The 13,616-nt window shown below is 39.9% G+C and overlaps 1 protein-coding gene across 2 annotated transcripts in view; it reads left to right on the top strand.

The window, feature by feature from the left end:
- Positions 1–13,616, top strand: part of TULP4 (TUB like protein 4) — a 143,417-nt gene that overhangs the window by 109,119 nt on the left and 20,682 nt on the right. For both annotated transcript variants that reach the window (XM_005490242.4, XM_014269307.3), the window contains exons 5-7: positions 2,438–2,618; positions 5,090–5,224; positions 9,468–9,634. In XM_005490242.4, the coding sequence (XP_005490299.1) occupies positions 2,438–2,618; positions 5,090–5,224; positions 9,468–9,634 (483 nt within the window). The remainder of the gene's footprint in view (positions 1–2,437; positions 2,619–5,089; positions 5,225–9,467; positions 9,635–13,616) is intronic.

Here is a 13,616-nt window from a genome sequence, read left to right as displayed (position 1 = left end):
TGAGACTGAACTGTTGAGTGATGAATCCAAAGATTTTGTTCCTACCCAATTATAAAATGTTTCTGCAGGGTTTTAGGAGGCAGACTCTTGTCAGACTGCTATTTTCAGAAACAACAGAGGCTCAGCTCCCCTGTCTGGGTATTTGCAGTTCTAAAACTTCTTGCAGACCAGTTAGAAACTAATCCCTAGCAGACTGAGAGTGGTGTGAAAAGCTAGCAGTGACAACTGGTAAGATTTTGCCTTTGTAAAAGTTTGTTTTGTTTAGATCAGAGGGTGGCTGTGTTTTGAAAATGAATAGTGACAGTGGCTGTGCACTGATCATGCATGTGAAAACAGTGGAAATAGTGAACAGTGTGAAAGGAGATGTGATGATAAAACTGGAAGAAGAATGGAATAAGGGATCACAAGGGAGGATAGTGTGAGATGAACAAAGGTTGAGTTCTTGCTTTTACACCTAAGAGTAGTATTCTGAGGCTTGTAGCAAACTTCAGTTGCTGTTTTAACCCAGCAACTATTTAACACAAAAATATTTATAACATGTAATGATTACAGGTAAGGCAGTCAGATACTGATTTTTAAAAATATTTTTGATAGTGGGAAACAACTCCATTGTTTTCCTTAAGATTTTAATGACTTTATGGGAGTTCTGTTAAATTGCCATTCGAGTTTATAACCTTCATTATGTTGATAATAAAAAGAACTCCAGTATTTTTGTTTTTGGTTTGGATTGTAGTTGTTTGGGTTGTTTGGGTTTTGTTTGGTTGGTTGGGGTTTTTTTTTGTTTGGTGGTGGGGTTTTTTTGGTTGCTTTGTTTTTTGGGGTTTTTTAACTAAGGCTTAGGAAACTACATTTCCTTTCTGAAACTTTCAAAAGTGCAATATTGACAATTGCTTCCTAGGAGACTGCTGTTGAATAAGTGTGATACAATACACACATTGCCTGCTGCAAGTCTGACACAGCCTCTCAGCAGGAAGGTAGAAAAGAAGGCCTCTGACAGCAGAGGTCACCAAGGGTTGATTGCAGGCTTTGAACAAGAAGTGTACATGGAGATCCTAAGTGGGCTGTGATTCTTCAGCTTGGGAAAGAGATGACCAGGGAGTCGCATAATAGAGGTCTGTGAAATTGTGACCAATGTTAAGAATGTAAGTAGGGAACAATTATTCATGTTTCTTTCAATGTAAAGAGCTAAAGGTTGCCAAATGAAATTATCAGTTATCAGAGAAGAGGGATTGTGGGGTTTTTTGTTGAAAGCTACAGGAGCGTGCGGGGGAGATGCTTGCTCAGTGCATCCTGTTCTTTCACTCTTCTCCAAACTCTTGACCACTCTTACAGGTAAGATCCAAGGCTAGGTGAATTTCTGACCTGGGCATTCAATTGTTAGAACCTTAAATATACTGGAAATAGGTGGTTGACTGAAGAGCAAGTGTAAGGTTTGACCTTCCTTTGAGCATCATTTTTAATGCTGGCTAGTTTTCAAGTTGATGGGTGCTTTTAAACTTGCTTTAAAGTGTATTTGCCTCATACAGAATTATGTGATGGCAGCAACAGCCTTGGCTAATCCATTTATTGCTTTAGGATTTATTAGTCCTTATTTCCTGATTTTTCTCTTAAAATTCATCAAGTATTCAGGATCTTAACTTTCTTAAATTCTCAAGAAGAATTTATTAAACAAGAAACTGGCTGGTTCCAGTCAGTCTGACTTCAGTCTGTGATTGGCTATGGAGTTGTTTAAGTGCAAGAAAAAACTTGGATTATCCATTTTGTGTTGGAAATGGTTGGGTGGAAGCTTTTCTCATCTCTTACTGGATGTGCAGCATGTTGCCTTATTGCCTTCCCCTTGGCCTGTGTTAATCTACTTCCAGCTGCCTGATCATGCTGCTTTTGCCTTTTTTGGAAGGCATTCTTCCAATTTCTCTTAACTCATCAGCTCAGTAACCTGTCCTCTATTCAGCTTTGTATTTCTCATGAACCATTTGAAATCTCTGCTAGGACTTCACTTTTGTCAGCTGTGTCTTTTCTTTTGATACTGTTACGACTGATGCACACATTTTCTGCCACCAGGTTTAGGAGTTTTTGTAGTATCCAAGAATATTAAATAATCTGTGGTAGCTTTTCTGCCAGCTCACTTTAATTTTGGTAATGATCAAGTTCAAATTAAGTGTAACGTCTCACATTAAAGTGAATGAAATGCATCCACCATGAAACGTTACTTGCTCACAGATTTTACAAACTTACCTGTAGACTCTGCTGCTTTAACTTCATTCTTCACATTCATCTTTGATTGCAGGGTCCTGCACTCTTTCTGGCACTCTTTCACATCCATGACTGCTTTGTTTTCAATTCATTTCCAGGGTAGCTGGTTAATGACAAGATGCGTTTGAAGGAGAGCCCCGTGGCTGACATTCGGTGGGACTGAGGGTTGTTGTGTCATTTTCAGGTTCTGTTTGGCACTGCTGATGGACAGGTGATTGTCATGGACTGCCACGGGCGCATGCTGGCCCACGTGCTCCTTCATGAGTCAGATGGCATCCTCAGCATGTCCTGGAACTACCCCAGCTTCCTGGTGGAGGACAGCAGCGAGAGCGACACGGACTCCGACGACTACTCCCCACCACAGGGTAAGTCATGGGCACATCTTCTGCTTCAGCTTTGCACCTGCCCATGAAGGCAGCCCACATGCCAGGGCGATGCCATGCCCTACAAAACCAGCAGGGTGGCCACAGTTTCAAGCTGTCATGGAGCAGAGGGCTGGTATGGGAGAGTGGCTTTGTTCCCAGCTGTGCCACCAGCCTTGCTGCCTCCTTGGTGCTGCTCTGCCTGCGTTTGCACAAATGAGATAACATCACAAAGCTCAAAAGCTTTCAGTGAGAGTGAGTGAAAAACAGTAGACAGGGACATGTCAGGTTTTGCTGATAAGCAGACATGAGGTATTGCAGTGGTTGGTGTGTGTGGAGGCACAGAGTGCAGCCACAGAAATTATTGCACTATTATATAGATTCACGTGAAAAGGCAGCAGTACTAGACATGGTGTAAAGTACTATATATTTAGTGCTATCTCTGTTTTGTAGGATTTCTGTAATGCTCATCGTTACAGTCCCATCCTTCATAGTCCTGACATCAAGAGTTCCATAAATACTGCAGGAGGCTCAGAAATGAAGATATTTCCTGCAATGACATGGGGTAGAAGCAGGGTGACTGGAGTTGGCTGTAGTTATTAATTCACATGCTTTAGAGCACATTGCCAGTTTGAGAGTCAGGAATAAATCCTTCCCTCTCCTTAAGTCTCAATGCAACTCATTTGGTGAAATATTTGGCTTTAAAGTCTTTGGAAATCATCAGTAGCAAAGACTTCTGAGGCCTAGGTGTCCATGCACAGTCTGTCCCACCCTTCTCATTCAAGTAATGATTATACTTTCCATTTATGTGATTGATCACTTTATTAGCTCTAGGTGAGCTGTTACTGTATTTCAGTGTATAAAGCCTGAACTGCATTAAGAACTAACTTGCTATAACAGTCAGTGATTGTACAGTGAAAATTTTAAATACATAACAATTATTCAAAAGTAATTCTGAATTTGGGTCTTGGATCTGAACCTCTGAATTGAGGACTTTTGCAGTTTTAACTCTAATTTGGATTCACACTAAAAAATCTATCTTTTCCACTATATGTGTCTATATAATAAGCTTATGTATTTAACAAATATTGAAAGAAGATAATCTGATCACCTGGAAAATGTTAGAATATTTTAAAATTGGATTTTGTTTTGGCTTTCATGCCTTACTTCTGGTACTGGGTAAGATTTCTTACCTTAGAAGGAAAGAAACTGACTTCAACCTAGCAAACTCCTAAAGCAAGACAGACAACAGCAATAAATTGGATTTTTCCTGGGTTTTTGTTGTGTTTTTCAGAAATACTGAGGTTTCCATTTGGAGGATGGTGAAATTGCAGATGTGAGCTTAAATGATCCAAATGTGTGTGTTAGCTTTTTCTGAGTCAGTCAGGGGGTGGGTGGACTCGTTACAAGCCTATTTTAATGATTACCCAAACATGATGTGTTTTCTTTAGAGCAGATGTAGCATAAACCTCTTAAAGGTGACAAGCCTTTGACTCACACAGATGTGTAGGAAGGACTAGAAGTTTGTTGGGATTTTCTTATTAAATTATATACACATGGAGGTGCCAGTTACTAGACATCTTTCTCCAAAATGATTTCTCATCAGCTTTTTTACAAGTTCAGGAAACAATACTACTCTTAACTGGTTCTGACATTTTTGTTGACTGGAAAGATGTTGGCTGGGCTTTGACAGGCACTTAATCAGGGACCAGTGGCATCTCCTCTCAGAAACTGTAAACAGGAGTTAAACACCAAAAGCTACAGATGCCAATATTGGTCATGAAGTATTTGAGCAAAGGAATTATAGTGAGTTGCTGAAAAACAAACCCAGAGGACCAGAGACTTTGCAGAAATGGTTTTTAAAGCCAAGTGTTCCATTTGGGCTCACCTCTCCTTTTGGGTGCATTGGATCCTGTTATGCAGAATGGCTGGTATCTTTTCATGCTGCTGCCTAGACATTTAGAATGCAGTAATTTGTGAAAGGTCAGTATGTTCTCTTTGAAATTCTTAAAATGTCTCCGTGTGACTTTAGGAGGAGTCCCTGGTACCTGCCCAAGCAAAAAGGGTATAGAGCAGATCACTTTTAATGTTATTATATTGTTCATCATGCTGGTTTTCAACTGGGGTTCCAAGAAAGTCTTCTAAGGCACTGGTTTTCCATTTCTTTGCCACTTTGAGGCATTGAGAATGAAGACTGAAAACCACCACTATGTAACATAATAGTATATGCATAAATCACTGTGGATATGGAGCACTAAAAATTGACAAAGTAAAAGCACTGAGGTTTTACAGAAACAGAGAAGTTTAACTAGCTAAACCTGCTTTACTTGTGCTCACAGATGTTGCAGAAATAAGCAGGTAGAGAGGCTTGGAACAGCTCCTGATGGTGATAGGCTGAAGTACAGTGTGTTTCAACCTGGATGTGATTATTTTTGGCTGCTCACCTTTTGCTCACTCAGAGCCTTGTTTTGCAGATGGCCCAGCTGCCTATCCAGTGCCGGTGCAGAACACCAAGCCACTACTGACTGTCAGCTTCACGTCAGGAGACATCAGTTTAATGAACAACTACGATGACTTGTCTCCCACTATCATCCGCTCGGGGCTGAAAGGTACCAATAAGAAGCTGTTTCTCCCTCTCCTATGCCCTGTTTTTCCTGTATTTTTGATGATGTATGCATAGGATACATTTTTGTGCCTCTTGCTCCTTAACCCAGGAGCCCTGAGCACTGTTATTGCCGTTTCCAGCAGTGACACCTGCTGGAGGAAGAGCAGTTCTTGGCTGATGGAGTTTCTGTGCTGGAAAAAATGCTTCACAATATTTTTGAGATTGTGTTTTCATGGCAGTTTTGTAGGGCAACTGATCTGTTCTGCAGTTTTCCAGCAGAATGCATTAATATGATTATGGTTCTTTGTGTGAATGTCTCTGCTACATAACACTTTCTTTGCATGTCTAATTCACAAAGTCTTCCATGCTTTTTGCAACCTGGTATAAATTACAATGCTGCTTTGGTTCTCACAATTATTGAAAACTTGCTAGAATTATTGATTGTCAAGAGGCAACTTGTTCTGAGAGAGAAAACATTCCTGTGATTAATTACTATACAGTTTGCGAAGTGATGTGCACCAATGTTTGTACAAACAGTATTCGATGTAAAATTTTTAACCCACATTGAAATTTTTACTGTTCTTACCTATTAAAGATGTCCTTTAGTTTGCCAGCACTCTCTGTGCAATTTACTGTGCTTTGCCTGCAGAGACATTTTAATTCAATACAGCACATAGGCACATGCTTAAATATAGGTTCCACTGAAGCTCTTTCATCTCCACAGGTGAATTAGTTTTAAATTAGATGAAAACAGAATTAGGCTGTTGGAGCAAACTCTTAGCTGTTCTGAAATAGTGGGATGGTTTTGGTGAAAAGTTGCCCATTCACTGTCCCCACATTTTTTGGGTGATCCATTATGTACAGTACTCTTGGGAGGTAAAAACATCACCTTTAAGGTTTCTGTTCCATTCCTTTCTCCTTCTGTGCCAGCCCCAGAAATGTGTGAGTGCCAAAATGGAGCATCATGAGACAACCCTACAATCCAGAAAACTTCATCAGCTGAAAGGAACCCAAAAGTGTGGAGAACTGGGGCCAACTTAAAAAAGCTCTTGTGATAATCACCAATGGATCTGCTCAGCATTTCTACAATATTATAGTAATCAGGGTACTGAGCAGTCTTGAGTTGTCATCTAGTCTAGCTTTCAACTGGAAACAGTAGGAGAAACAGACCCCATCTTATTCTCTGTTTAGACTTGCAGGGCTCGGTCTTGCTGAGGATGTGTGTCCTGTTTGTCCTTCCCCACTGACTTTCACTAGCACAAAAAAGATCCCTTAAGTATATTGCCCTCCTGTAGCAAAATATTAATGTGCTAGATTGGGTAGGAATATTTTTATTAGTTATAAGCTTGACTACATTTTTGTCATCTGCAGACAAAAAACATGCAGCATCTTACTGGATTGGGAATGTGTGTGAGACAGAGAAAGATGATTGGGATATTGTTGTTTTAAGCACTGTACAGTGGAAAGTATTTTATGTCTGGTTCTGTATAGGTGTTCACACTTCCTGTAGCTTCATATTTTTTTCAAGTGACTCTAAATTTTACTGGATTTTATCACAGGAAAGAATGTGCAAAACCACTGCAAGTTGTTGTTCATGTGTTTGTGTTTAAAATCTCAAAGTATTGCTCTGTGATCTCTGCAGAAGATATCCTTGCCTTTATTGGCTGCTGTAGGCTACTCATTGTATTTTTAAGGTAGGCAACTATGAAATTATTTCAAGCAGTAGCAATATATTTTTAATATATAGAGAAGATACATATTCTACTAGTTTTGCAGAGTTCTCATTTTACTGATAATATTTCTGTTAAATTGACAGAGGAAAAACCTTGATAATATGATTACCCAAATAAGACTTCTTTTGATCCAGCTTGAACAGTCCTGGTAGTTTTGTGAGTCCTAGTGGAGGTCCTGAACTGTTCAAATGTATTCTTTATTTTTTTGGTGCTTTTTAACTCTGATTCTCAGTGCACTGCTTCCTGCAGAACTGCTGAGCTACATCTATTAATTGTACTGGTTAGCCACAACCACTGCCTGCAGAGCTGTTGCACATTTACAGTGCTCTGTGTTCAAGGTTTGCTGATTTCCATGCCTGTGCTGGCTGGAAAGTAGGGGTGACTGACCCACTGATTCACTTGTAGACCATTACCCTAAATGAAACCTCCATTTGATTTTTAATCTCTGTGCTAGTGCTGAGAACCTGTTCACAGTTATTTTGTATAAAGGTCCAGTAGTCATTGAAGAGCCTCTTGGCAGTGCCAAGTCTGTCAGTAGAGCCACACTGCCCTGGAGGGTGCTGCAGTCCACACCCACCCCCTTTGCTGCCTTTGCTGCAGTCTAGTCTAGGACTTGGAGACAGAGAGAGAGAGAAAACTGCTGGACACTCATCTTCCTCTTGTCATGGAGATCCGCTGAAAGTTTTACCTGAGGACATGTATCCAAAAGAGACAGTTTTTTCATTATGGTACTTCCATAGTTATCCAGTTACCAAAAGTGGAGTTGATCAGCTTACCTTGTTTATTTCTAATCTGCCTATTTTTTCCTGTCTAAGAAACATTAATTAAATCCCATTGTAGGTTACTTAGAGGGCTGAAAGCTAAGAGAAAACAAGAGGCACACAATGCCTGGCTGTGGAAAAATTACCTTGAGGAACATGCGGCTTCCCTCTGATATGTACAGAAGCATAATTCCCATGAGAAATATCAGAAAGTTGAAATAATACAAAACCATTTTAAATTGCACATAAAAGTTCCTAAAAATGACAAGTTGACAACTTGAAACAATTTTGAGATCCTTCCTGCCAACTCTCATTTCTCTCTTGCTTCTTCATTTGAAGACAGCTTCTCGCCCACAAGTGTCTTCAAAAGGTTCTTGGCAGACTGAGCATCCCAGAGCACAAAAGTTTTGTCTTTACCTTCACTTTGTCTCAGCACAAAATAGCTGCCTTTCACCTCTGGTTTAAGAGTAAAAAGATTTAAACACTAGCTTTGTATTCCTTCAACATGGAAATCCGCCTTTGAAACACAAGCAGAAATGCAAAATGCTTTTTTAGAGTTACTCTAGAAGTGTGACAAAGAACTAGAGGATATAAGGGTTTGAAATAAGCATCCCCAAACTAAGCTGTGGGCGTCCCTCATCGTGAGGTGCCTGTAAGAGAAGTAACTGATGTGTATATTCATATCCATGTATATGAGAGTCTGAGCAGTCCCTGTGTGATTCCGGTAAAACCCTGCTATGCAGCTGAGTAGATTTTTACATGTCAGAATCACAAAATCATTAGGGTAGGAAGGGACCTCTGGGGATCAGCCAGTCCAACCCCCCTGCCGAGGTAGGTCCTCCAGAACAGGTTGCACAGGGACTTGTCTTGATGGGTTTTGAATGTCTCGAGAGGGAGACTCCTCAGCCTCTCCCTCTGCTGCCCTCAGTGTAAAGAAGTTCTTCCTCATGAGGTTGAATTTCTTGTGATTTAGTTTATGGCCATTGCTCCTTGTCCTGTCACTGGGCGCCACTGAAAAGAGTCTGGCACCATCCTCTCTGCACAAAACTTTGAGATAATAATGAGGTCCACTGTCAGGCTGCTCTAGACCAAACCTGCCCAGCTCCCTGAATCTCTTCTTGTAAGAGAGATTCTCCAGAGCCCTCATCATCTTTGTGTGATGGTGGCAAAAGAAAATATATGACATGTGGGCCATCTGTATTTATGGACACAATCCAAGTGCTTTTAGGTTCATGCTCTACTGTTGTAACTCTAGTTTGAGTGGTGTTAAAAGTTACATTGACAGCCATGAGAACATGAGGCATTGCCAGATATTCTGCTTTTTTGCATTATAGGCCTTTCCAGACAAACACTCTTTGCTACTCTCTTAGTAAGATTATCCATCTGCATATTAACTTGATTCCACTTATTTACCCCAAAGCTGTATGTAGGATCTTCCACATTGGTTTCAACATCTCTAGTAAATTCTTGTTCTTAGGTGTTCAGGAGCAGCTACTGATTGCATTCTAGACTCACAATAGAGTGAAAAGAATGTTTTTTACACATTTTTTTTCAGTTTACAAAATGAAGAGTCATTCTCAAAAAGTGCATCTGTGGCATATTTTCTACTATTTCAATGGAAGGATATAGGTTTCTAAGTACTTAAGGAACTTCTGAGAGCATGTTTTATCTGTTCAAGTCACTTTGCAGCATCTGGAAGTGCTGTTGCTGTTGTTTCTAGTCAGCAGTGGCTCAGACGTGTTTGTGGTTTCAGATGTGGTGGTGCAGTGGTGCACACAAGGAGACCTGCTGGCAGTGGCAGGCATGGAGAAGCAGAACCAGCTGCTTGACCTCAGCAATGGCTCCCTGCTGAAAAGCGCCCTGGTCAAGTTCTACAACGTGCGTGGGGAACACATCTACACCCTGGAGACACCTGTGCAGGTAGGAGGCATTTTTGAAGTCTGTTCTCCATGCTTTGCTGATATGTTTTTCCCACTTTAGCTCATTGCTGTAGACCTGCAATGTGGAAAAGGTTGCAAAATGTCCAGTATCCATCCTAAAACACAATATAGATAAAAATGAGCTATAAACAATGGTTGTTTGCGTTAAGGGAGACATGCAAGACTGCACCTGATTCTAAGGTCCACAGTGCTAGGTATTGTGGAAATACAAAAGGAGAAGGTCTGTTTCACAAACTCACTGGGCCATGAACAGACAAACAGAAAAAGAAAATTCCATTGTTTTATGGATAAGTGACTGAGGAGAAAAAAACCTGAATAATTTGCTTAATGTTGTAGCAGAGTCAAGAGCAGGACAAAAATATTCCAAGTCCAGTATCATAACTACCAGATTATTCCATTATTGTAATTTTCTAATGTACAATCATTTGGTGTGATGCAGTGACCTCAGTCATGTAACTTGCCAAGTAAATGCCAGCACATGGTCTGTGAGCTGCTCAGGAGCACAACATGCTTCATAGGTGTTTGCTGGTACTTCAGAGCCCAGCTGAATTCTGTGTCATTTTCTGCAGAATAGGGATGACTCCATTCTGACTTCTGCTGCTAGTAATGAAACTTTATAATAGCTTTGAAATCTAAAAGTGAGGGAAAATGCTATAGATATATTAATTATATTTAATGATGATACCATGTATTATCATTTTTTTTCCAGTACCCTGACCTGGAATGGATGCAAAAGGGTGACATAGTAAACCATCTGCCAAGCCTTTGTGTTTGCTTATATTTAGCATTAACCTGTGCTTATTAACCTTAGCACTCTAATGTAGATAGAATTCTTTAGTTGTGTAAAGTGTAAAATAATGGTCTCTAAAGCCAACCTGAATATGTACAGTGATGTCTAATGCTGATTTAGGTACCTAAAGGACTCACCCATAAACACAGCTGTATTGTCTCCAACGTAGCCCTTGCAGCAAAGTAGCACAGCCCTTTCCTCTCTGGGTCAGTTGTGAAGAAAATGTATTTATATCAGTGTTGCTTTTTCCCAGCCCAGGTGAAAGCAAACCTTGTTCTGTTCCTTCAGTACCAGAACTCAGTATGTGCAGATCAGCTGTTGAACCCCCTGGTGCCAGGCTGTGAAATCACTCTGTGGTTTGAGCATCAGAACCCACCAGGTCAGGGCGTGACCTATGTGTGTGCAGGCTTTTCCCTCACTGCTTTGTTCCTGCTGATTTCAAATTCTCCTTAGTTTAAATACTTTCATCTCTTCTAGTTCTCCATGTATAGCTTCAACTTCCCTTCATGTTTTCAGCTCTTTCCTTTCTCCTCCACCCAACCAGCTGCGATTGTGCCTGATGTGGGGGCTAATTATTCTGCCATTATGTGAGTGCTTACAGGGCAGCTGAGAGGTCAGACAGAACAGGTGCCTGCCAAGTTTGTACTGCAGTATTTCCAGTAGTGGAAGCAGTAATATAAGCCTTTCTGCTCTTTCCAGCTGCTATTTTTGTTGGGAATAGCAATATTTTAATGTAATGGAGATTTCTTCCCCCGTTGTCAACTGCAGACTAAAAGCCAACAACTTCAGAAGTTGTAAGCCAGGTTGTTAAGTGAAGGATGAGGACACTCAGGGAGAGGCAACCACCAATTAATAGCAGAATCAAGGGGTCTCATTTCCTTTGGAAATTAGAATAAAATTAACATTCAAACTGATATATTTATGTTTATTAAAAAGCTGTGCGCATAAACCTACCTAAAATTAGAGTCACCCCTCTTCTCTTATTAGTCAGCGTTTAGTCTCTTGATTTGGTGCATCTAAATTCATATTTACTCAGCTGCAGGAGGAAGTGAGTGATTTTTCAGAAGAACACCTGCTCTCATGGATTTTATTCTCCTGTGTATTTGAATGCTGGTTTAGCAGTATTACCAGCTAAATGACAGGTATGCTGGAAGATTGTTAAGTATTTGGTTTACTGACAAAACCAGAGAAAAACCAGTGTTGCAAAAAAATTACTGGTAACTTCTGCTATGCTGTGCCTGTGCTCCCAAGATGTATGTGCAAAGATGAGAGTGAGTCAGTGGTCCTAGTAATTTGTCTCATGACAAATTCATCAGAATAAATTAATTAGTTTTCTGTACCATGGCAGTCAGCCTTGTAATGGGATTTTATAAGATTCATCACTGGTTACTGAACTAAAAAAAAACAAAAAAGAAGAAAATAAAAGAATTTCCTAATTTTGAACTCTTCTGCTAAGACTTTCTTGTGAAGAAGAAAATGTGTGACTGGAAAAGCACATTGATTATAAATGACTGTTGTTCTGAATACAAAACCCAGGAAAAATAAAACAACCATCAATATAAAAAATAATGGATTACAGTTACAAAACTGATTTTCAGTGGTTCTCTGTCCCAATTCTTTGACATAGCACATGTCTGAAAATTTTATCAGTAAAATATACTGAACTGTTTTGTTTCTGCTGTTTGTCGGTCCTGTCTTTGGTAGGATAGTCAGGAAACAGATTTTATTGTTTATAACAAAACTCAGTCTAAGACTGACAGGATTTATGTGCAACTTGCTAGAGTGTTGCTGAACATAAAGTCACTGCAAACTCCAGTAGTAGAATAGATTTGGGAACTGCAGGTAACTCATCTCAGTGATGACTGCTGTCATGGATTCCTTCAAGATGTTCCATATGCTGCCTTCTGCTCCAGCTTTAGTGTGGTTTTGGCATCCTCTGTCTCGTTTGATTAACTCTCTTAAGCTTTTACCTTCAGTGTAGGAATTTATAGTTCATAAACCTAGTTTGCTGACTATAAAGCTCTAGATAAGGAAATCACACTTGTTTAGAAGTATTGGAATAAAATCAGTAGCTTTGCTTGAAAAACAGCATCCATAAACAGAGTGGTAGAGTTGGCATAGTGCAGCATTCGCTCCTGTTCCTGGCTCTGGGGCTTCAGCCTGGCATCCTGCAAGGATATGTTTGCAGAATAGAGTGGAAAGAGCTGAAAAAGCATCGGTAAGGGCTGGTCAAATACTGAACTGAATTCTATTCAGAGAGCATATTTTAAGGGCTGGTGATCAGCTGATGGCTATTCAAAAACATATTATCAGTTTCTGTAAAATTTACCTCTTACTATACCCATTCTTGTATGCACTACAAACACCAATGTGAGGTACCAAAAATATTCCCAGGTTTTTAATGGTCCTGCTTTTTCAGTATTTAAAAATGAGATTGCAACAGCAGGCTGCCCTGCTGGTCATAATGTTTTTATTGGAAGGATGTTAATTTCTTACATTGTTTGGTAAGTCCTCACAACCTGTCCCTGGCATCAAGCAGAGATGAGAATAATCAACTCCTTTAAGACTGTTTTATAGTCCTGCTAAAATTGTTTACCAAATGCTGCAACCCAGTTCTGTCACTTTAGAAGATCTCCTCTAATGTGCAGACAGGTCTTTATTATATCAACTGACTTTACCTGCTGTCACTTCTGATTGGAAACAGATGCTTCATATCTTTCTATATCCTGAACTTTGAACAGGAGTCTCCTACAGGATCTCTTCAACATTATCTAACTGCCAATTTTAACGAACTTGTGATGTTTTTCTTTGTAATGGTTCAGTCTTGTGGCTTATATTTGGTCCCTTCTTCAGGTTTTATGACTTTTTAATATGCCCTAGAGAGGACCAGGGGAGCAAGAGCACAGATTTAGAAGCTAAAATGCAGATCTCCTCCATACACCTTTAATTCTACAGTAAATTTACATGACTTTAAGGTTTTATATCTCTGTGTAGCTGGTGCGAGTACAGATTACATCTCGAGTGCAGTGAAGGAGGATGAGAGGGAACTAAGCTTCACATGTGGTATAGACAACAAAATTCAATGTAAAACACCCATGTTTATCTGTGTCATATTTTTAAACCGAATTCAAAGTGGTGTACCAAAGACTAAATTTTTATGGAAGAAGTCTTT

This window comes from Zonotrichia albicollis, chromosome 3 (assembly GCF_047830755.1).
Source record: "Zonotrichia albicollis isolate bZonAlb1 chromosome 3, bZonAlb1.hap1, whole genome shotgun sequence".
Classification (NCBI taxonomy): domain Eukaryota; kingdom Metazoa; phylum Chordata; class Aves; order Passeriformes; family Passerellidae; genus Zonotrichia; species Zonotrichia albicollis.
This window is presented reverse-complemented; position numbering and strand designations above follow the sequence as displayed.